This window comes from Poecilia reticulata, linkage group LG2 (assembly GCF_000633615.1).
Source record: "Poecilia reticulata strain Guanapo linkage group LG2, Guppy_female_1.0+MT, whole genome shotgun sequence".
In the NCBI taxonomy this organism is placed as follows: Eukaryota; Metazoa; Chordata; class Actinopteri; order Cyprinodontiformes; family Poeciliidae; genus Poecilia; species Poecilia reticulata.
The window spans coordinates 5,902,826-5,924,297 of NC_024332.1; the positions used below are offsets into that span (position 1 = coordinate 5,902,826).

Consider the following 21,472-nt stretch of genomic DNA (forward strand, 5'->3'; position numbering starts at 1 on the left):
GACCGGTCCACATCGAGACCAGCAATGGGCGTGTCAGTTATCTGCAAAATCAGGTTCAGCTAAGTGGGGTTTTTTTTCTTTTGGTGTTATAAATTTGAAGATAGTATAAATTTGAAGATTGTATATAAAAACCCACAATTTAGTTTCTCTTACTTGTTGTAGTAACTGAAGTACTGTGTGGCACGAATTGGAGAACTCCATTAAAACCTACATCAATCATCTGGACTTGTGTTTAGGCATAATGTTCAACATCTTAGGCTTTAAGCAGCACGGGGTTTCTTTCCATTCTTACATAATTAAGATCCGTTGGGGAATCTCTGTTGGTATAAACATAATATTCCCGGAAGAAGGCTTCTACGCTGAGAAAAAAAAGATGTTGTTCACGATGACGCAGTAACAGCCTTAAACTGCATCCAGAAAATACTGTTTGTTTTGTTTCCTGCTAAAAAGGATGATATACACTCAACAACTTCTTTGTTAGGTTCTACTGTTGAATCGACTGTTAAACCAAGCAGTGAATTAGTCAGCCACACAAAACTTGGAGAATTTAGATACTAGTAGGCAGCAAAATGGCGATATTTGTTACCTTTCCAGCTGATGCGGTTAGCTTTCACACTGCACTGTCAAGCGATCCAAACCCTTTGAAGAGACATCCCCTCCTCACCTGTGGTGGCGCTGCACCAAGAAACACTGACACAAAAGCTTCTAAAGAAGACACTGAGAGCAACAAAGAACACAAACCATTTCTCCCGCTATCATGAGACTTGCACGTTTGGTTCTATTTACCCAAAATGCCCTGTGCTATAGTCTCCTTCCTATTTTTGGAGCGTTCTCCAGTTGGCATTCAAGCCRCACAAGAGTTCACCTCAATCAAACCGAGACGGAGGTTTGTAGGCGGAAGAGAGTTCTCTTTTCGATTGCACATTCACACCTACCCAAACAAGCAGGACTTTTTAGGCAAACAAACTAGAGTTGGATTAAAGTCGACCTAATGGGGTTGGCGTCAGTGTATCGCTGATGCACATTGGTGCGCACTTTACTCCAGAAAGCCTCCTAAATGTTGTTTACCAAACCAGGGATGCCTACTGTCAGCCTTATTTCTGTCCTAATGCTCTTCCCTTCCGCTTGGCTGTTCAATGAAAGAGGAAACCGTCAGTGKGTATCCTGTGCATAAGTGCTTTTTCCTTGTGCCATTGTACAAAGCCAAAAGTGCAAAGGTAACTGACCCAGAAAGGCTGTACAACTTCCCCTTTTTAAGGCATAAACAAGATGTGTGTTTTACATAAATAAAAGTATGATAACGTGTGTTTGCGCTACACCCAACAGAGTCGCAACAGGACACCGGGGGGGAAAAAATGACATCTGTCAGATGTAGTTTACACTCACAGAAGGGTATTTCCCTCCACTGTCACAACACAGTGTTTGGACATTAGTTTTCACTTGCTGTCTTGTCTCGTCTCTGTTTACACTGTCAGAGTGCTAGATGCAWTTATTGATTAAATGAGCAGTTGTTTAGAAAAGCACTTCTCCAATAACATTTCATAAAGTTGCAGTATTCAGAGAAAAAAACTGAGCAAAATCTCACGGGTCTGGTCAGGTGTTTCTTTCCATGGGAAAAAGTGGATTTTCTTTCTTCCGAACAATTTGTGGATTTTTTTTTTATATTGTAAATGTGTGTCCTTCAGAAATAACTGTTTTTTGTTTTCTAACTGAAGCCACCATATTTTAAATTGCCTACTTTAAAGGTGTCATCCCCGACAACAAGATTCTCAGACATGAAAGAAAAAGTCAATCTCATTTTACTAATACTCCTAACTTTGGTTATGGTTTCTGTTTTTAATACAAAACTTAAAAAAACATTTTATTATTAATTTTACTCTGCTGGAATTTTTTTATAAGTTATTTGGATTGCAAGAATGTTCAACTTTGACCTTAGATCCAATCAAATTGCATGATATTATATACAATGTAACAATTTTTACTTTGTGTGGACAGTTAAAGTATTGCTTGTATAAGTTTAAATGAAAATGTTAAAAGGCGTCAAAGGATGGGAAAGAGGAGGTAACCAATGCCCCAATTCCACTTGTCAACATCAGCCACTTATGATAGATTAGTTTATTATTTGCTTATCTGTTTATTTTATCACAAAAAAAACTTTATTCAAAAAATATTCAGTCGGAGGAGCCTACATGTTTTTCTAACCATGCCCCTAAAACCACAGTCTGAATAGAAAACCAATGGATAAAAAGAAAAATGTTCCCACTTTGGATAAAAATGTTCGCATTTAACTATATTCTGAAGTTGATTTTTCTGTAAATATATTTTCTCCAGCGATGGCTATAGCTTTTAGTCACTTTCACTATAAAGAAAAAATAGTCTCAAAAATTGTGATTATCTTCTTTGCAAACCAAGTTAATGAATCTTATTCCATTACATTTTTCCGCTGTACACAGAAATAAACCAGCTCATGGATTTGATTAATTATCGCACAGGGCCTGGAGTTCGGGGAAATTCRAAATGCTTWRTCTCTTCTTGTTTTTCTTTTATGTCCAGCTTGTCCTCCCTGTGTTGTGTCTTTTTTACAAATGCTCCAAGTCTTGGGAACATTTCTGTTTAAAAGCATTATCTGAGCTTATTCATCTCTTCCAGGCTCCAAACTATCTGGGTAAGGAGGGGCCCCTGTGCTTGGCTAGCAAAACAGCTCTCCACTGCTCTTCTATCCAACTTTTTGTTTAAATATCAGACATCTGTGACAGMTGTTATGAATTCAGGTGTATACACGCATGTATTTATAAGCGTTGTTCACCCTGAGGGCAAATAGGAAAATCAAGTAGCGGTAGATGCTAGCTTGTATATGAATCTATTCAAAAGATGGCTTTCCCACTCCCAGCAGACTTTTTTTTTAAGATATAGTATTTATTTGGAAAATTTCATTTGCTTTTGAACAATAAACTGCTTGAAAAACAGTATTTTCTGCTTGGCAATGACTTCCATGTTAGCTTGCTGAGCTAGCTTGCTCAATTAGCTTTATAAGTTAGCTGTAGCAAGCTTCTTAGCCTTGTAGAAACTTGTTTTTTTTTTACATTTTGGTATTTTAATTAAAGAATTTATATCTACTGTTTTAAAATCCACTGTTATGTTTTCCTGCATTGTGTGGATGTTGAAACATTTTATTGAGAAAAGTGAAGTTCAGCAAAAAGTTAAGAACTTGTCCATTAAGCTAGATGCAAACCAAAAATCGCTATCAAAGTATTACAATATGTCTATGTATAATTATGTACAGTATGCAGCTCAGATGTATCACTGCTCTTTATGCAAATGCTTCGCAAATGTCACAGCAATTAGCCAATAATAACCACTACATTACATCGTCAAAGAAGATTCACTCACATCAGCATGSTAAACGCTTAAGAGTGGCTTAAGAGGGTCCTGTCTGACCCATTTTCTGATGAATTCAGCTAATTATTATTTGACATTCTGAAGGTACTCATGGTCATTGTGTAGAACTTTAATAGCAGATGGTTGAACAGATATAGGGAGGAAAATKAGATGATGTCATGTAACTTAGAAAGTAGCATACATTTCGCGAAATGGGGGAGAATCACTTGCCCCACATATCTAATAGATGTGATAGTTTATTTCTTTACATTTAGACTAATGTAAAACATGTCTTGAGATACACCAAGATGTTGCAAGATGAGAAATACATTTTCCTTCAGATGTTTCTAAATTTCATGATTCCATTCCAAGTCGTCCAGATCCTGTAGCACCAAAGCAGCCAGAGATTATCACTGCAATTTTTTTTTCTTTCTTTCTGGAATTAGTTTTGCAACAGATGTAACAAGAAATATGCCTTCCAAAATATTCAGCCTCAGTCTCGTCAGTACACAGAATATTCCACAAAAGTCTTGGCCCTCACCAAGATGGGTTTTTTTTTTTTGGGGGCGGGGGGATTTGAGATGTTGTGTTGTTTTTGGTCAGCAGTGGTTTTGGCTTTGAAGCTCTCTGCCATGTCTCTTCATTATTTTTCGCATTAAATCCAATCAAATTGTCAAATGAAACCCAAAGAGGCTGTTAATAACAGCTAACTCATTATCTAAAAATGATCATAATTATATTTTCACATAGAACCAGTCAGTCGAAAGATTCTTTGATAATACATGAGGAAAAAGTACAAAATCTGAGTTAGTTGGATAATTGAGGGATAGAGGGCACTCCTCTTACTGCCGGCAAACCCTGTTTAGGACAAGACAGCCTCAGGATGACCACTACCTCCTCCTCCTTCTGAGCACACTTCCTCTTTAAAGTAACTGTGAGGAAGAGAGTTGGCTGCTCGTTCCGTCTCTGTCTGAGCTTGCACTGTGGGTTGTTAAAACTGCTGGAGTCGGCCGCTCTGTGACTCTCCTTAGTGCTTCTGGCTGTGGATATGATATGCAGCAGAAAAGGAAGCTGAGATTTCATCTCACAAATGATACATGACTGGACAATTCATCACACAAGGTAACAAAAGTTTAAAAATTCCTTCTGGTTTTTGATTGAAGCTTAAACGGGCTCCTGAGGATCATTTCATAAAGATGCGGCCTTTCTACAGCATGTTGCATGTTATGAGATGAAAGATTACTTTGATTCAGAATGTTATTTAATTAACTCACGATGCTTTATGTCAGAGGAAGTATCCAGCTTAAAATAGAGTCAATAATCCGCTGCATCCCTGACTATAAAGACCTTCCAGAAAGCATAAAACTGCTCTTTACTTGTAAAGGCTAAAAACCAATTTGCATTGTGTGTTCATCTTTTAAAGAGCCTTTAAAAACACCATTTGCTCAAACTGTAGCAGGACTTTGATACCATAAAACTCCCCCTCGTTCTGCTTGAAAATGCACTTTTTACACGCAAACCCCTGGAAATGTACAGGCTTGTTTATTTTCACTATCAAAATTATAGATGTTGTCGATATWCTATACATTACTGCTTGGTGGTGTTTGATATAACGTCATGTACCATAAACAYAAATATAATYGGGCTAAGTAAAGTTATTAAGAAAGTGGAAGTGGTTCTAACACAAAATCTGATAGTGGTTGTTTAAGAAGACTAAATGCTGGATCGAAAGATGCAAAAAAATAAGTTAGTGTGGCTTCTGTCGTTTTATTGTTTTTTTTACTCATACACATGTTTCTATTCTCCCACAGGATGTTTGTTCACATTTAAGGTTTGAAAGAACTTGGAAATTATTTATCAAGACCTCTTTTTTTTCATAAACCTACATAAACAGTGGTAGTTTTGATACCACAGAGGCAGCTCCCCAACCATGGCGCTATTTCCRAAGGGGTGGCATAAAAACTCAGGAAAAAAAAAACACCGACTGGAATAATTTGGAGAAGCTGAGTATTAACCAACTAGATAAAGTTTTGTGAACAATTCTATCATGGAAATAAGCATAACAAAAACGTAGCTTTGAGGAAACTATTCAGAGAAAAAATTTTAAAAGTAAAATGAATCCCTGGGTAGAGGTCCAAGAAACGTGAAGTCACACTAATAATAATTTTTTTTTGTTTGTAAATGAGTTTAAAAATAAAAAAAAAATATATATATATTATTTTATTGCAGAAATGTGTTTGTTTTTTGCAGGTAGGGGCTGTAGGTCTTTCTAATAAAGGGAGGCAATCATGCAAAGACCKCCACATGAACAAAATAACCGATAAAAAAATTATTTTCTAGGATCTGTATCACATCCTATGATTTATCAAATTTTCTCAATATAAATTGCTGCATTCTCCAAACACATGCCCTCATCTGATCTCCGCTCACTTCATTACAAAAGAGACAACAAATAGGGTCCGACCTGTCACAGTTGAGGCGACCTATGACCCCTTGTTGCGTGTGACTTTTTTATCGGTTTAATCTGCAGCTTCAGCAGCTGTTTTATAGAAAGGCACCACAGAGAACATGTGGTGAATATAAATAAAAAAATTCATGAATACTCAGCTGAAGTGGACCCTTGAGCTGCACAGTGATCTCCACAAACAACTATTTTAAGTGGCCCTATTTTAAGAATATTAACGACTAGTTCACTYTAAAGAGAAAGCAMASTTTTAAGCTCTTTCARCTCACTTTAAGGTGCAGACAGACAGAAATGGGTCTCTGTGTTGTTATTTCCTGCGCACCCCAATATGGGTGAAATCCCCCAATACTATGTGGGAGAATGTCTTATGGGTCTGATGGAYCCAAACTCGGATGAACTTTTTTGGCCACAAAATCCTAWAGGTGGTACATAAAACACTGCAGATCGGCAAGAGAACGTCACCCACAGGGAAACATGTTGGCCGCACTGACCCCCRACTTTGAAATGAAAGCTTTGGAATAACTGAGGGCAAGACGAGACAATCTCAAGAGATCTGGAAAACTATTGCTAGGTAAAGGGGGCRAATACCAAAGACGTCYGATTCCTGAAAATTAATCAAATTAGTATTAGTTTTTAGTTTAGTTTTACAGGATGAATCAGATTATTCGTTGGATTGGAACGGATTCATCAGGGCCTCTGCTACACCAGAACCTGGCATTTTAACAGAAGTGTCCAGCATTTTAGGAGTWTAAATCTAAGTGATTSGATATGAGTCCATGCACACCTTTTGAGGCACATTACTGAGCATGTGTGCATCATCATTACTGATTCAATCTCTTCCTGTTTGGTTTTATTTTTGCAATAAATTCCTCCAGCTTGCTTCCTCTGTTGCATCCTCTTCTGTTTCTTTTTACATCCGTTCGGTTGTTCCTCTTAACCTAAAACTGTCGTCTTGCTTCTTGCAAGCCGACAAGGTCATACAATGCATTTGCATGTTTGTGCAAACATCCGACCCCACACAAGTATAGCCATAAACCTTCTGGGTCCCCCACTGCTTGGTTTTTATAGTTTGTTTTTGCTTCTAGGGTAGCTGTTTACTGGAGTGCGTGCAAATGGAAGGAGGCCTGCTGATTTCACCAGTGATGGCCCACGCTCTGGCTTCGATGGAGAACCTCGTCTACATCATCACCGTGCCACTRTCGACCTCCATCATCCTGGCCAACCTGGTCATCATCCTGGGCATCTCATGCAACCGCCAGCTCCACAACACGCCCAACTACTTCTTCCTCAGCCTGCTAGTGGCCGATATGTGCACAGGCGTGGCATTGCCCTTCATCCCGTTGATGGGTCTGAACAGGGAGCTGAGCTTCAGCTCCTGCCTGGTGGCTCACATCTTCCCGAATTTCCTCTTCTTGGCGTTTTTGTCCAACCTGGTGATGGTCCACTACGAGCGCTACATTTGCATCGTCGATCCYCTGCACTACAACACCCTGTGGATGCATCGGCATTTCTCCTTGGTGCTGCTTATAGTGTGGGCACCGCCGCTTTTGTTTGCGTCTCTGCCCGCTTTCGGGTGGAGCAACTGGTCCGGGCCGGACTGGAACGACTGCTGTGAAAGTGCTGTAAAGTTCCCGCCTCTTTCTAACTGTACGGCCAATCTGACGTTGTGCTGCTCTTACAGGCGGGTGTTCCCCAACGCCTTCATCTACTTAGAGGTGTACGGCCTTGTTTTACCAGCCATTCTTCTCATCGCTGGCATGACCGGACGTGTACTGTGGATCACAAGAGGCCAGATGAAGGATATCTGCCGCCTCCATAGAGCGGTGGAGCGAGGAAACCAGGCGTCGGACCAGGAACAGAGGCTGAACTTGCGGTATACCCGTTGCTTAGTGGCGGTGTCCCTGACCTTTCTGGCCTGCTGGGTTCCCTACCTTATTTACATGCACGTCTGTATAGCGTTCCTCATCATTGACACCAAGCAGAACTCCATCACTCACATCGTGTTGTCCTGCATCGGCATCGGAAGCATGGCCGTGGTGCCGATGGTCCTYGGTTTGGCCAACAAGCAGTACACGGAACCAGCGTTCAAGCTTCTCCAGAAACTCAGAGACAGGTGGAGGGCGCGGGGCTCAGACGAGACTGCAATCTGAAACAATGCTCCTTGGTGTATTAATATTTATCRAGTTTTCTCTGCAAGAATTGGTATTGGAAAGAGTTTGCGGCAGCTTATTTTACAGTCAGTTGAATTACGGTACTGTTAAGGTAATATGTCATAGCAAAGGCATCATAAAGTCTTTCTAAATGTCAAATAGTGAAGTTGTTATCTCCAGTAGTTCCCTTACTATAGTARGAAAATGTCACAAGGTCATATGTTAGAAAAATAGTTATTGTCAGAGCAGAGGCTAACCACAACCATTTTTGTTCTCGCTCAAACTAAATTAAACTTAACTTGAACTACAAAGCTAGTATAAAGGTTAAAAGAAAAAGCTKTTCAAGTTGCACACACATGTCCTATATAAATGTGTTSATTTGGTAAAATGAACCAAAATTTTACACCAAGAAAAACATAACAGCTTTAAGAAAACATATGTTACTGAACAGAAAGTTGTGTGTTTTTGGAAAATGGAGAAAAAAAAACAATATTTTATTTGTAACATAATAAAGAACMTGCATGAAAACACTGAAATTGCATTTTAGTACTGGCTTTATATTTATTAGCATTGTCCACAGCCACATGTGGCTAAATTGCAAAAAAATCGGATAAAATGGACGGAGWGGTGAAAGTTTAGTCTTCCACCACTCCTTCTGGATGAATGCCGCCCTGGGCAAGTGCCTCATTCTGCCACCCAGAGCACAACTAAATATGTGCTCACACATCCCACAAAGCCCAGTAAAAATGATAAATCACTAGAAAATATTCATCTGTTATTTRCTGATCTAGAAAGATGGATATGTGAATAGTTTTCAACTATATTTTTTYCCACATAAATATTTCTCAAACCATCAACAATGTCTTTAAAAAACTGCATAATTAAGTCCAATCAATTTTAATTTGCATGTATTTCTTTATTTCTTATTTATCTTATTTTTTAAAATATATAAATGTAAACTACAAAATCTATTTTAAAATGTGCCATTTTTTGCTTCTCACATTTCTTGTCATCTGTGRAAGCTCTGACTCCATTAAAACACTAAAATAGTGCAAAATAAACCACAAAAATAATAAACTGCATGTAATRCAAACTATGGCATCAGCCACCTGTTCTTACAATATTCCTGCCACAGAGGGGCGCCAAATCCCATTCACTACGCATGCAAATATTTCCTTGTCAACCTACTTGATTTTTTTTCTCCTCTAGTAGAAAATCTGTTTTAAAAACACAACTAAATGTATTTACTTTTCAAAGAACTTAGCTAAATATAATCTGTAAGGGAATCACTATTGTTAACTTTCAGAAATGTAGAAAAGTCTTCAGCATGGTTATGAAAATATAGCTCCAGTTCATTCTGGATTAGTTCATTTTGTTTTGTTTCAATTATTAATTCCACACTAATAAATAACCTTTTATTAGGATCCAACTTGAATAATTGTTTCCTGTCTAGTTGAGTAGACGTTACCAAGGCCCCCTGACCCCACCTTTCAGATGAGCCCGTGATTTAAGATGAAGATAGGATGCYCTTTCACAATATGAAGCAGTAAAAACAGAAGATGCCCTCTAGGACAGTCAGTTTCCCATTACCGTTCACTATAATCTCAGAGAAAAAGGGTTTCAGATGTMTTTTAACCCTTGTGCGTGCAAGGACTGAGGCAAACGTAGAGGGCTAAGGAAAATGATACAGGTTTTACGTGTGTGGGGTCGGTTGGACCCCATTTCAACATACAAGGGTTAAAGCCTTCAAGTTTCCTCCAGGAGGTGATGGTAAAGCAAAGATAACTTGGAAAAAGAAGAAGAAGAAAAGCAGCGAGCCATCTAAGGCAGAAAAACRGAGGGGTCTTTCAAATACTTTTCCTTTTGCATCATAAAAATCTTYCTGTCATTTTATCAGATGTTTCTCCGTTTAGCCTAAAATATTTGTGCGTCACCTTAARATTATGCAGGAATCAGTTTTGTCCTGATTTTACTTGAAAGCATTTCTTCACATYTTCATGTCACAATTAATAACAAACAAGGACAAATTAACAGCAAGGAGAAATTTCTAATATGAAAAACTTAAAATTCGGCAAAACAAAYATGTGTCGTCCGTCGACATCACTGTCCAAACAGAGGTTAGTTTTAAAGAAATGCTTATTTTCACCATCTGAATCTTTATTTTAGGACTCTTTCCTCCGTCTTAATTTTGAATACACTGCAGAGTTGTTTAAAAGAAAGAGCGCCACCTACCGGAGCCGTACGTATTCTGGCAATTCTTTTTTTTAAATTTCTCATCAAATAGTTTCGAATGAAGAACAATCACGATGATTTTTGTTTGTTGTGTCACATTAATATGAAGAACATTTTTTTTCTGTTTTTACAATTTTATTTTATTTTTTGACAAAAAAAATTTAACACAAGAACCTTGTGCCGGGTGCTTCACCCGGCGACACATCAAGCTATCTTCTGTATATTTTCTCGTCTGTCGAACTTTAACGTCAAATTTTATAGAAACAGCACACAACTGCAACCGTATTTATTACCCATGCATCAGTGTTGTACAGTGTAGAAGCACAACTCACAGATGAACATGATGTCAGCATTTTTCGTGCACAACCTCACTTGAAAAGAGTCATTGATTTTCTCCATCTGTCATTTCTCCATGCTGACAACGTTTACTCCTACTTCCATCAGCAGTGTTTATCTGTATTCTGGTATGCAGGCTGTGGAGGAAAGATGGATGCAAGGGCAACCACGAATAAATCTCCAAGGCAAGAGGGGATTTGGCCCAGCAGCAATAAGAGCATAAACGACAAGAAGCTATGAGTTTCCAGGTTCCAGATACAAGGATAAAATGTTGACTGAATCAACTTGTAAAATTGCAACAATGTWGCAAGTTGATTAAATCGACTTGCAACATTTATAGTTCTCACAATTTAATTCTGATGCATARACATCCTCAGAATTAAAGCTGTCTGAGCATTTATTAGCACCTCTATTGATGATATTTAAAAATATATCAGAATAAATTCATCTATTCAGTAAAAAATAATGCAGAACTAAAACTATTTTAATATCTAACCTTAAATTTGAGTTAACTACTTCAGTGAAGAAACAATTTCACCTTAGGGAATAAGATACTTTTTCCCTCAACTCTTCAAAATGGAAAATACAGAAAAATCAAACACTATAATCCCCTTTACGTTTTAAGATGACATTTATTCAGGGGGGTTAAAAAATATATAAACAAAAAAAAAATTAAAGTGAAACAGGGGCAGAACACCTACAGAAATATATATATGTGTTTAACTCGCCTCTGGTGTCTTCCTGTATTGCTGTCCGTCACCTGCCCTCGTGTCACAGGTTCCCGTTGCCCCTTTCCAATTCTTGAAGCCCCTTGCTGCCACAACCTTACATTTCCGTTTAATTTGTCGGCGCGTGCCTTCATCATTTAACTGATTTGYTTTCTTAATTTTGATTGGCTAATGAGACGAAGTGGTGCGTTTAAGGGCAGAATGTGACTCTGGACTTTTTAAAATTAATTTGTCGTGCGTGTTTTCTCTCTCTTTTTTATTCTAAAATGCTAAATAATATGCTGTGCCTCCATTTTTGCTAATTGGAACCACGTCCTTTAGTCACCTGACTGTGCAAAGAACTAAAATGAGAACGGAGTACCAATAATGGTAGCATAATCATTTTTAATAATACAGAATTTGTATTGTCTGSATATGTATGGAGGAAAACATTCAGTTGGAGGCAGACTAAGAAGAAAACAAAGGCCTTAATAACATTAAAAAGCAACCAAGACGTCAACTATTGGGTCAATAAGAAGCCCAGCAGTCCAGGGATGCTTTTATTACTCAGTTACATCAAKTTCAGGTTATTCCAGTGGACTATCTTGTATGTTTCAGGAAGACAGAGGAGAACCGGGAGASGAGGAGGGGGCAATCGGATGAAATTCCTGGGCTAAATGGTGCAGTGTCTCTTTAAGTGATGAGTGAGTTCCATATGTGTGCATGACGGAAAGAAAGAAAACAGACTCAGCATTTGTAGAGGTTAATTTATTAGCACGCAACCCTGAAATCTSATTACTTTAGATTCATTTGAAAGATTTGAAACTCATGAGCACAAGAGCCAACAGAGGAGTTCAAACTTGCAGCATTGCAATGCTGCAGGACAATGTATCAAAAATGAAGCAATATATATATAAATATATTGTTGAACTTTTAAGTACCAGTCTGAGAACCTTTCCTTATTGTTTTTATTTGCATTTCCTGACTCATACTGGCAAGATGGGAATCAARCAAACGGAAACACTCCCGCATGCTCGGACCCATAAATCAATTTATCCTGAAATAAAAACAAACCTTTACGCTARAAGGTTTTTTTGCGTCACAAGGACAAAACCTCAGGGCTCGGGTYGTCACTGTCTGAAGGAAATAACACATGGAGAAGATGAAAGGAAACACTGAAGCCCCAAAGGCATTGCACATCCCAACAAAAGATAAGAAAAAAAAAACCTTTCCAAAACACACGGCTTGACGTAAACCAGTTCAAGCACACATTCAACCTGCCACCAAGCTGCAGTCGGACGTTCACTGCCAGAAAACGTGCAAGAGAGAGTACTACTTTTAATTTCATCAGGAGGTTTAAATGGTTCATTATAKCTTCATTTTGGAAATAATTTGTTCACATTTTGCGGATTTGGCTGCAGGAAGTCCCAGAAAAAAAATCAGTCAGTGTACTGGGTGCTTTCGGAGATGAGCTTTCCATATTTCACCTCCACTCGGATCAGCACGCGCTTTTTGGAGGGGGTGGGAGATTCCTGTGTACTTGCAGGGTCTGGGGTCTCGTCCGGTTTTGGGACGATGCTGGACTCGACTGTTGGAGGTTTCCCTCGTTTGTCTTGCAGGTGACTTCTTTCGGGCAGGTGGTCTTGCGGGTGTTTCCTCTCTGGGTGAACGTCTGCGTGCAAGTAAGGACTTGGATTGGTTGTTTGCATTTAGTAATCTGAGCGGAAGAGAGGTTAGATTTTAGTGAAGCACAAAACAACAGTGAAGATTGAGATCTGCAGAAATGAGTTACATGCATGCTATTGTCATATTTGGAAACTGTGGCATCTGTCATTAAGATTTGATCTAAATTTAAAGGCTTTCCCTTAAGAGAAAGAAGGGTTGTCACTTTACAAAGGAAAATAAGAAAACTTGCTAATTAATCCTATTTCCAGGAACAGAAAAAGATATGTTTTCTCTACTTAGTCCTGTGACATCTTCAAAAACAAAACAAAAAAATAAAACGAGTAAGCATTCTAACTGGCCTCCAGCTGGACCAAGAAATGTGTAATTTTCTGAACAAAATTGACTTATAAGTTATAATTATAAAATAATTTTTTTGTTCTTTCAATTTACTATTCCTATGTTTCTTATACAACTTGTGAATTTTCAAGAAAAGGTGCATTAGGGTGTTAAGGGGTGTTAAGACTGTGTTAGAAGGACGTATAGYATATAAAAATCAAAGAAATTTCTAACAATTATTTTATTGGTCACTAAAGCATTCCAATTCTGCATATTTTTCATTGGTTAGCTTGAGATCACAACATGCAACAAGACAACTCTCAAACGCCACAATTTAGATTTTTCTCTAAAGGTTATTTTTGTGTATGAATGGTAATAAAATGTCTCTCACCTGAACGTTGAAAGTTGTTCATTCTTCATGGAGATACAGGAGAGGGGAAGACGTTAGTCAAAGCGTTCGCACACTTTCATCTTATTGACACGATCTCACGTTGCAATGTCCGCCGACTCTTACCTCTGCTCCTCGCCCTCTAGCAGCCTGCGGTAGGTGGCGATCTCGATGTCCAGAGCTAGTTTGATGTTCAGCAGGTTCTGGTATTCGCGGATCTGGTTGGCCAACTCCTGCTTGTTTGCCTTCAAGGCCTCCTCTAGCTTCTTAATGGTATTTCTGGCCGCCTCCATGTTTTCGTCGCCGTCTGTTCTTGCTGCGTCAATGTCATTTCTCAAGGACTCTTCCTTAATGGGGCAACAAAGCAACGGATATCAGCAGGACGGTCAGAGTGTGTGTAAAGGGGTTACTGTCTATCAGGTCCTTACCTTTCTTTTCAGACTGTCCAATTCAGCAGTGAGCCTCTGGATTYGGCGCAAGAGGTCAGAGATATCCCTCTTTTGGTCACGGACTTCCTGCTCCTTCTGCTCTGAACTTTGCTCCAAGGAATCAATCTGAAAGTTGGGGAAAGTTTGTAACATTTACTTGCACTGTTATGAAAGGACTGGATCTGTTTAATTTCATCCTCACCTTTCTCTGGTTCCATTGCTCCGCCTCATCCCTAGCACGAGCGGCATATGTAGCATACTGCGCCTCTACGGTCTTGACGTAGTCGTCCATGTCCAGAGACCGTTTGGCGGACTTGGGAAGGGTGACCGTTTCATTCTTGATCATCGACTGCAGCTCCTTGATTTCCTGCAAGGTGTTGAGGAGGTAAAAACAGTTATGAYGAGTTTTMAACCTTTTTAAATSTATCTAATGTTCAGTGAGTAAGTAAGTAAGTTGACAGTTTTCTATTACCTCATCATAGCCATCCCTGAGGAACTCCAGTTTTCTGTTCAGGTCCTCCAGGTCCAAAACCTTGTTTACCAAATCCAGATGTCCTTCATCTACTTCCTGTTGCACACATATAATTTAAATTGTAGGTGGAAAAAAATCATGTAAAGATGGAACATTCCATAACATTGAAACATGTTYAGCGGCTTTCATTCCCCAAAAAGCAGAAAATTGTGGTATTACCTTTTTGGCAACAACAAACTCAGTCTCCAGCTCAGTTCTCTTTTCTAGTACATCCTCATAGCTGCAAGCAAGAGAGAATAAAAGGTAAAGAAATGACACTGCAGGAAACACAGGTATGTTGGAGTCATMCACAATTTCAAACATGGACACCATCTGTGAGCTGCTTACATCTTCTTGGCGTCATCCACATCCTTCGCGATGTCTTCAAGATCATTCTTCAGTTTTTCCTGGTCGTTCTTCAGGTTGTCAATCTTCTCCAGCAGTTTGTTCTCTGCCTGCCTCACGATGGCATCCACGTTCCCGCTGTAGTCCTCCTGACCCTTCAGGATATCCAGCTTCTTCTCCAGTTTCATTTTCTCATCCTCCAGTTCCTTCACCTAAGAAAAAGGAAGAACAAGGGATGTTCACTGGATATAAAAAAGGAAAAGTCACTGGTAGTAAATAGTAACTTTGCATTTGTTGGACTTTCAGTGTCTGCGATGTGTCTGATATCTCATTTCTGGGAGGGAAACAGCACCTTAAAGATTTGTGAGGAATGTCATAGCASACTATCGCTAATTTTAAGGTTCGTCTGTCTGTTTTCTTTCAATTTTCCCCTCATTTTTCCAGTTTTACATTAAATTGGGCCCATTCCACTAATTTACCACTAGATGGCATTCTTGTTTGCTATACACAATAGGAAACCTAGCAGAGTGAGTCACTTTTCATGGCCTCAGGTGCTAATTCTACTCTATTATTATGTTTGAACTGTTAAATGTTGATGTTATTATATTATTAGGTCTCATTATGTGTTTTTGTATTTTTTTCTTTTACCTGAATGCTTAAAATTTCAAAGTAAGCTTAATGAAAATTAGAAAAAGCATATCTTTGTTGACCATATTGTATCCACTACAATTAGGCAAATCTTTTTAAAGCACTACAAGTTATACACACACACACRCGCACACACACACGCACGCGCACACACACGAAGTCTCCTTTCTTAGATTAGAAGTACTTTTTCAAAATGACCTTTAAACTGTTAAACATGATTTTCATTCAGCCAATGTTACTATAATGTTTTCTTTTTCTCTAATCTTGCAAGTATGCAAGCGGAGAATCATCAAAATTAACGAACACGAACGCTTAAAAACGTCAGTCTGAGTGTAATTAATCTATTTAAATTAACAAATAATACAGCACTGTGAAAAATTGAGACCCCCGCACTGAACCCCATTAAAACTTTATGATTATCCCACCAAATATTGATTTATGAACTCTTTTTGAGTTAAAACATTGGAATCGTTTCTAAATTAATATTAACTCTTTTTTTTTGCATTAGTTTAGGTCTGAAAGCACTGCATCTTTTTTGTTATTTTGACCATTTCTTGTTTTCTGCAAATAAATAMATTTTTGCTTGGAATTTTGGAGACATGTTGTCAGCAGCTCATAAAATAAAATAGCAATGTTCATTTTACTTCTATGCCTATAAAATCTAAAATCAGAGAAATTGATCATTTTAAGTGGTTTCTTAATATTTTTCCACAGCCTATATATAAAAATAAATAAATAAATAAATAAAATTGTACAGACCTTGTCGATCAACTGGACAAACTTGTCGTTGAGGTCAACCAAGTTTTTCTTCTCCCCAGTTTTCCCCGCTGAGTCGAGCTTTGGGGCCACACTCATCTTGGTCTGTCTGTTGCCGAGGTCTGTCTTGCTGCTGTAATTTCTTTCTGACATGGTGCTGAACCTTGGAGACTGAATGTGCAGATGAACTGAGATCCCACCTCGCATCACCTTTATAAAGGTGCATGGACCTGTGCACCTCCCCAACAACTTTCCAAGTGTCCAATCAAAACAGAACATGTGCTGAATTACCAGAGAAGTCAACATGAAATACTTGAATTTCAGCCCTGAACCTGTTTGTCCAAGAGTGAGGAGGCAGAGTCCTGAATGTGGGCGGATAAGAAGGCAGAGAGGAGCTATAAAACTCAGCCCCCTTCCTTTCCATCCAGGAGTAGCCTTACCCATCATCGTTCAGCCAGTTCTCTGTCATCCATCATCAGCAAACATGCCTCGCAACAGCAGCGCCAGCATGTACGGAGGAGCCGGGGGTAGGGGCGCCAAGGCGTCCTTGTCCAGCATTGAGGGACTCCGCAACATCCTCCACAACAAAATCGAGAACGACTCCACTCCGGCCATTCCCACTGCTGCTCCGGTCACTGCTTCCCAGCCCAATGGCAGTCCCGCCCGCACCTCTCTCCCAGAGAACAAGCAGGAGCTGCAGACCCTGAACAACCGCCTGAAGAACTACCTGGACAAGGTACAGCAGCTGAAGGAGGACAACGGCAAGCTGCAGGAGGAGATCGATGACATTCTGGCCAAGAGGAAGGCTCCTAAGGGAAGAGACTGGGATAAAATCCAGAAACCACAGGATGAACTCGACAAGGAGGTGGGTTAAGACAAACATTAAATATTCTTGTCCATCTTCTTCTTYTTCATCATCATCTTCTCATTCTTATYATATGTTTAGATCAAGAATCTCACCTTGGAAAATGCCAAGCTGTTGCTCCAGATTGACAACTCCAAGCTGGCCCTGGAGGACTTCAATGACAAGTGAGCTGAAACTCTTGTCTTATGGTTATTGGCTCAGTCAGAATTTACATCATATCCATATTGGAAGGAAARTAGATTTGCACATTTATTTCAACTCATCTTTGCAGCATTGCATGGGCGCTGCTGGTCCCATAAGTCCAATGGTCATTTGGTGATGGGTAGGTCCCCAGGATAGGGCAAAAAAAAAAAGAAAAAAGAAATATTACAAGAGAAGCTCATTTTGTTTCCAAGTAAGACCATGAAAGTCCTCTAAGCCTTACGACTTCTTGGCAAGGGGCAAAGGGTGAAAAGTTTCTAGTGGCTCATTTAACGTGTTGCACTTGTGATGATGTCTCCGATCTCCATTAACAGGTTGGACAATGAGTCAAGGATGAAGAAGGAGTTAGAAAAAGACATAGACACCCTGAAAAAGGACATCGAGGAGACCAAGCAAACCCGAGATCAGCTGGAGAAGGAGATGGAACTGGTCGAGGATGAGGTGAAACGCCTTGAGACTGACCACAAGAAGGTAAGGCTAAGTTTGCTCGGATCTGCAGTGTTATTTTTGATACTTGTTTAACTCTTAAGCACACGGTTGTTGTAGGAGGTTGACAAGCTTCGTGAGAAGATCAAGAACTCAGAGGTGAAGGTGGAGATTGACTCCCAGAACTCCAACCTGGCCGACATTGTCAAAAACATACGRATCCATTACCAAAAGCTGGCTGACAAGAACATGAAGGAGACAGAGGATTGGTACAAGGACAAGGTTCGAAAATTGAAAACGGGCTGCTGATTTCCGCCCGTGCTCTTCTGATTGTCTCATCATGTTTGTTCCTCCCATTCTAGTTTGACAACATCCAGGTGAAGGAGGCCCAGAACAACGAGGCTTTGGAGTCCGGAAAGTCAGAGTACAACAAGCTGCTGAAGGAGAAGAAAAGCCTGCAAATGCAGATTCAGGCTAGCCTCAGCACGGTTTGTAAAAACTCCCACACAAGCCCATATTAAAAATAAATAATAAAGAAAAAACTTCATCAGATAAGCAGTGAACCTGATCTTTATCAAGTCTTTTGTACATCCCAAAAGCATTTGCTCTGAGTTGGTCTTTTATCATGTCGTTACCAGCAAGGTTGGCCTTCACAGGCATTCCTGTCAACCTTGCCATTAAGCTTAGGGTGCTGGTTAACGTCAGAAAAAACTGCATGTGTTCCTGCAAACCAACAAAAACACACTTTCTGGTTCTTCAGACCTTTCACAATGGTTCCTAATAAATTTGGCCAAAAATAATAAGATACGAGCAGCATGGTTTTACAAAAATGCTAGCTTTAGTCGTTTTTATGCACCATCTCCAAAAGTAATTCYTCCAAAAGGATCTAAGTCCTGTACATTAGCTCTAACAAATCACACTTTTCTGCTTCCAGATCAAGGCTTTGGAGGACAATCTGAACAAAGTCAAGGCTGAGAACAACAACCGACTGGTCCCAATCAACAACATCATCGTCARCCTGGAGGCTGAACTGAAGGAAGTGAGGGCTCAGGTGGAGCAGAAGGTGGAGAGCTACAAAAAACTGCTGTGCCTCAAAATGAAGCTGGAGAAAGAAATCCAAGAGTACGACAAGCTGATGGGCATAACAGCTGACAAAGAGAGGTGAGGATGCTCCTGCGCACCTTTTCTGCTTACCTTTAGCATGTCCTTCTTGTCGCTCTTAGTTCMTTTTAATKGATAAAAACTCCTACCAGAATAAAGGGTAAGCCAGTTAAATATAATACTCGGTGCATTATTTATCCTCTTCTTCCCTGACAGCTTGGAGCTTAATATAAGGGACGCATTGTCACCGGGTAAGTTCCGGATTCGCCTCCTAAGACAGTGCTAAAAACCCAAACATGAAGGCAGATCTCCCGATCAACCCCTAACCCTCTCACCAAAGCAGACATGGGTCAACAACTCACCAGACTGATGCTTTCGGTTCACTCTTGCAATCTGATTGGCTGACTTCCAACAGGAAGAAACAAACAGACGCAAAAATGTGACCCTTGTTCTTCCACACGACAAGTGTAAGCAGTTTGGTTGATGCCGTGGAGAGATTGATGAACAGCAGACATGCTCTTATGGTCAAATGAAAGACGGCAGGCGTAACTCTAAATGGCAGCAAAGCTATTTTTTTAAAAAAATGCTACGTTTATGGCTATAAAAGAGAAACATTCATACCTTCCATGTTTGTTGTGCCTTGGGGCAAGTTGCCTGACAGTCTCTCCGCTGTTTGACGCCACAGTTTACACCGGTTATTAAGGAAGTGCTCAGTTAAACATGAATGCCTCACACTGCCTTTTGTATAACAAAAAGTTGAAGAAGTGCGCTTAAAGGCTTTCAGAAGAGATCCAGAGTCTTCGATGCCATTAAGGGCACTTCCACTATTTTTAACTGTTAATACTACTAACTGCAGCAAATTGCCGTCGTCTTCTAAATACGTAACCTGATTCTACTAAAAAAAAAAAAAAAAAAAAAAAAAAAAGAAAAATTTAAAAGTCTCACCACATTCAAACCCGAATCAAGCTCACAACGACAAACTAGCTTCTGATTTAGCATTTTTTGCAAAATCCGGATGAAGGGCAAAAGCAACACCTGCACACGGTGCAAGGAAACCCTGTAAAATATGTCCTGTTTCTGTTCACAGAACCRCAGAGTCCTAACAATCAGGATGAGAAAGGGGAGAACGAGGTCCTGGTGGATGACGGCCGCGACCCCATTACCCAATCCTAAACATAAAACACTCAATGGGCGGCTGTGGATTCTGGTAACCTTAACAAGGAACCTAAGAAGCCTAAGAAATCCAGCAGCCAGAAAAAATCCAAAAAGAAACAAAAGAAGGCTAAGAAGCCTAAGAAAAATTCATCCTCCTCTTCTTCTTCTTCATCCTCTTCCTCCTCTGAATCTGACAAAGAAGAAGAAAAGGTCATACCTGAAGTGCTTGTGTTTTAAAAACGGCCCTCTAATCCATTTTGTTTCTCTCACTCAGTAAAAGAAAAATGATTGGTGCTGTTAAAGCCGCATTATAGGTATGGGGGGTTCTTYAAACGTGTCTTCTATGGTGTGAGCAAAAATAAAGATGTTTTCGATGCAGAAACAGACTCTTTTGATTTGTGTTGGTGTCAATAATTCTTACAAGTGACCTTAAATGACAAAGAGTAGTTGACATTTTTCTAATATTATCCAAATAATGTACCCTTTATGACTATCTAACACCCAAAAATGGCTTTCATGTGCCAAGTGAGCAAAGAGGTAGCCAAATAAATGAGACATAAGCAAAGTTACTTATTGTTAATTTGTGAGCAATTTAAAGTATTCACCTTTTAAGATTTTAAACTGTCACTCCTAAATGTTTTAAAATGATCAAAACAAATCTCAGCACCAGGAGAAGACAATCTGAATAAATAAAAATAGATTTTAGTTTTGATAATTAGCCTTCCAAATACAACCCTTCACCCTCTCAAATCTCCAAACAAGAGGGATTAATTTCAACTTTCAGACGCCTGAATTCAATTTCACAAGCCACACAGAGATCTGACCAAAGTACCAATAAGATGAATAAGGGTAGAGATCTCAAAAAGCATCACATCATGCCTCAATTTGAAAATCTGACAACAAATGAAGAAAAACAATCAACGTCATCAGTCTGAAAAAAGTCATTTCTAAGGCTTTGGTATGCCAGTGAATCTCCAGGAGAAATGGAGAAAACATGGAACATTGGTGAAAATAAATCACTCCAAGAAAGTATCCATAACTCATCCAGGAGGTCACAAAAGAACCCAGAGCAACATCTCAACAGTGGTGGAGAAAGTACTCAAAAAATGCACTTAAGTAAAGACACAAATACACAAAAATGTACTCAAGTCAAAGTAAAAGTACCACATTAACATTTTATTTAAGTAAAAGTAGAAAAGTACTGGCTTTTAAAAATACCTAAGTGTTAAAAGTAAAAGTACTTGCTGAATGCATTACCTAATCACTAATAATATTAAGTGAACCGATCGTATTTAATTTTAATACATCACAAATGTGCCATTTTAATGAGCAATGCCACACATAAAGCATGTTTTTATTGTGTTTACTCTCTGTAACATA

The 21,472-nt window shown here is 39.2% G+C and overlaps 3 protein-coding genes across 4 annotated transcripts; 2 read left to right on the forward strand and 1 right to left on the reverse strand.

Moving 5' to 3' along the window:
* Positions 1 to 4,330: 4,330 nt before the first annotated feature.
* LOC103474678 (G-protein coupled bile acid receptor 1) lies at positions 4,331 to 8,508 on the forward strand. Its single transcript, XM_008425809.2, has 2 exons — positions 4,331 to 4,500; positions 6,928 to 8,508. The coding sequence occupies exon 2, from the start codon at positions 6,955 to 6,957 to the stop codon at positions 7,990 to 7,992; it is 1,038 nt and encodes a 345-aa protein (XP_008424031.1). The 5' UTR covers positions 4,331 to 4,500; positions 6,928 to 6,954; the 3' UTR covers positions 7,993 to 8,508.
* Positions 8,509 to 12,706: 4,198 nt separating this feature from the next.
* Positions 12,707 to 16,497, reverse strand: LOC103474644 (intermediate filament protein ON3-like). Its single transcript, XM_008425764.2, has 9 exons — positions 16,348 to 16,497; positions 14,944 to 15,152; positions 14,776 to 14,836; positions 14,557 to 14,652; positions 14,287 to 14,451; positions 14,085 to 14,210; positions 13,783 to 14,003; positions 13,660 to 13,682; positions 12,707 to 12,939 (listed from the first exon to the last, which is right to left on the reverse strand). The coding sequence occupies exons 1-9, from the start codon at positions 16,495 to 16,497 to the stop codon at positions 12,707 to 12,709; spliced, it is 1,284 nt and encodes a 427-aa protein (XP_008423986.2).
* Positions 16,460 to 20,220, forward strand: LOC103474665 (keratin, type I cytoskeletal 18-like). Of its 2 annotated transcripts, XM_017308096.1 has the most exons (8): positions 16,460 to 17,209; positions 17,291 to 17,373; positions 17,725 to 17,881; positions 17,957 to 18,118; positions 18,199 to 18,324; positions 18,771 to 18,997; positions 19,154 to 19,188; positions 20,025 to 20,220. In XM_017308096.1, the coding sequence occupies exons 1-8, from the start codon at positions 16,649 to 16,651 to the stop codon at positions 20,108 to 20,110; spliced, it is 1,437 nt and encodes a 478-aa protein (XP_017163585.1). In that variant the 5' UTR covers positions 16,460 to 16,648; the 3' UTR covers positions 20,111 to 20,220. The 2 variants fall into 2 exon arrangements, with proteins under 2 accessions (XP_017163585.1, XP_017163586.1); XM_017308097.1 differs by lacking the exon at positions 19,154 to 19,188.
* The last annotated feature ends 1,252 nt before the right edge of the window (positions 20,221 to 21,472 follow it).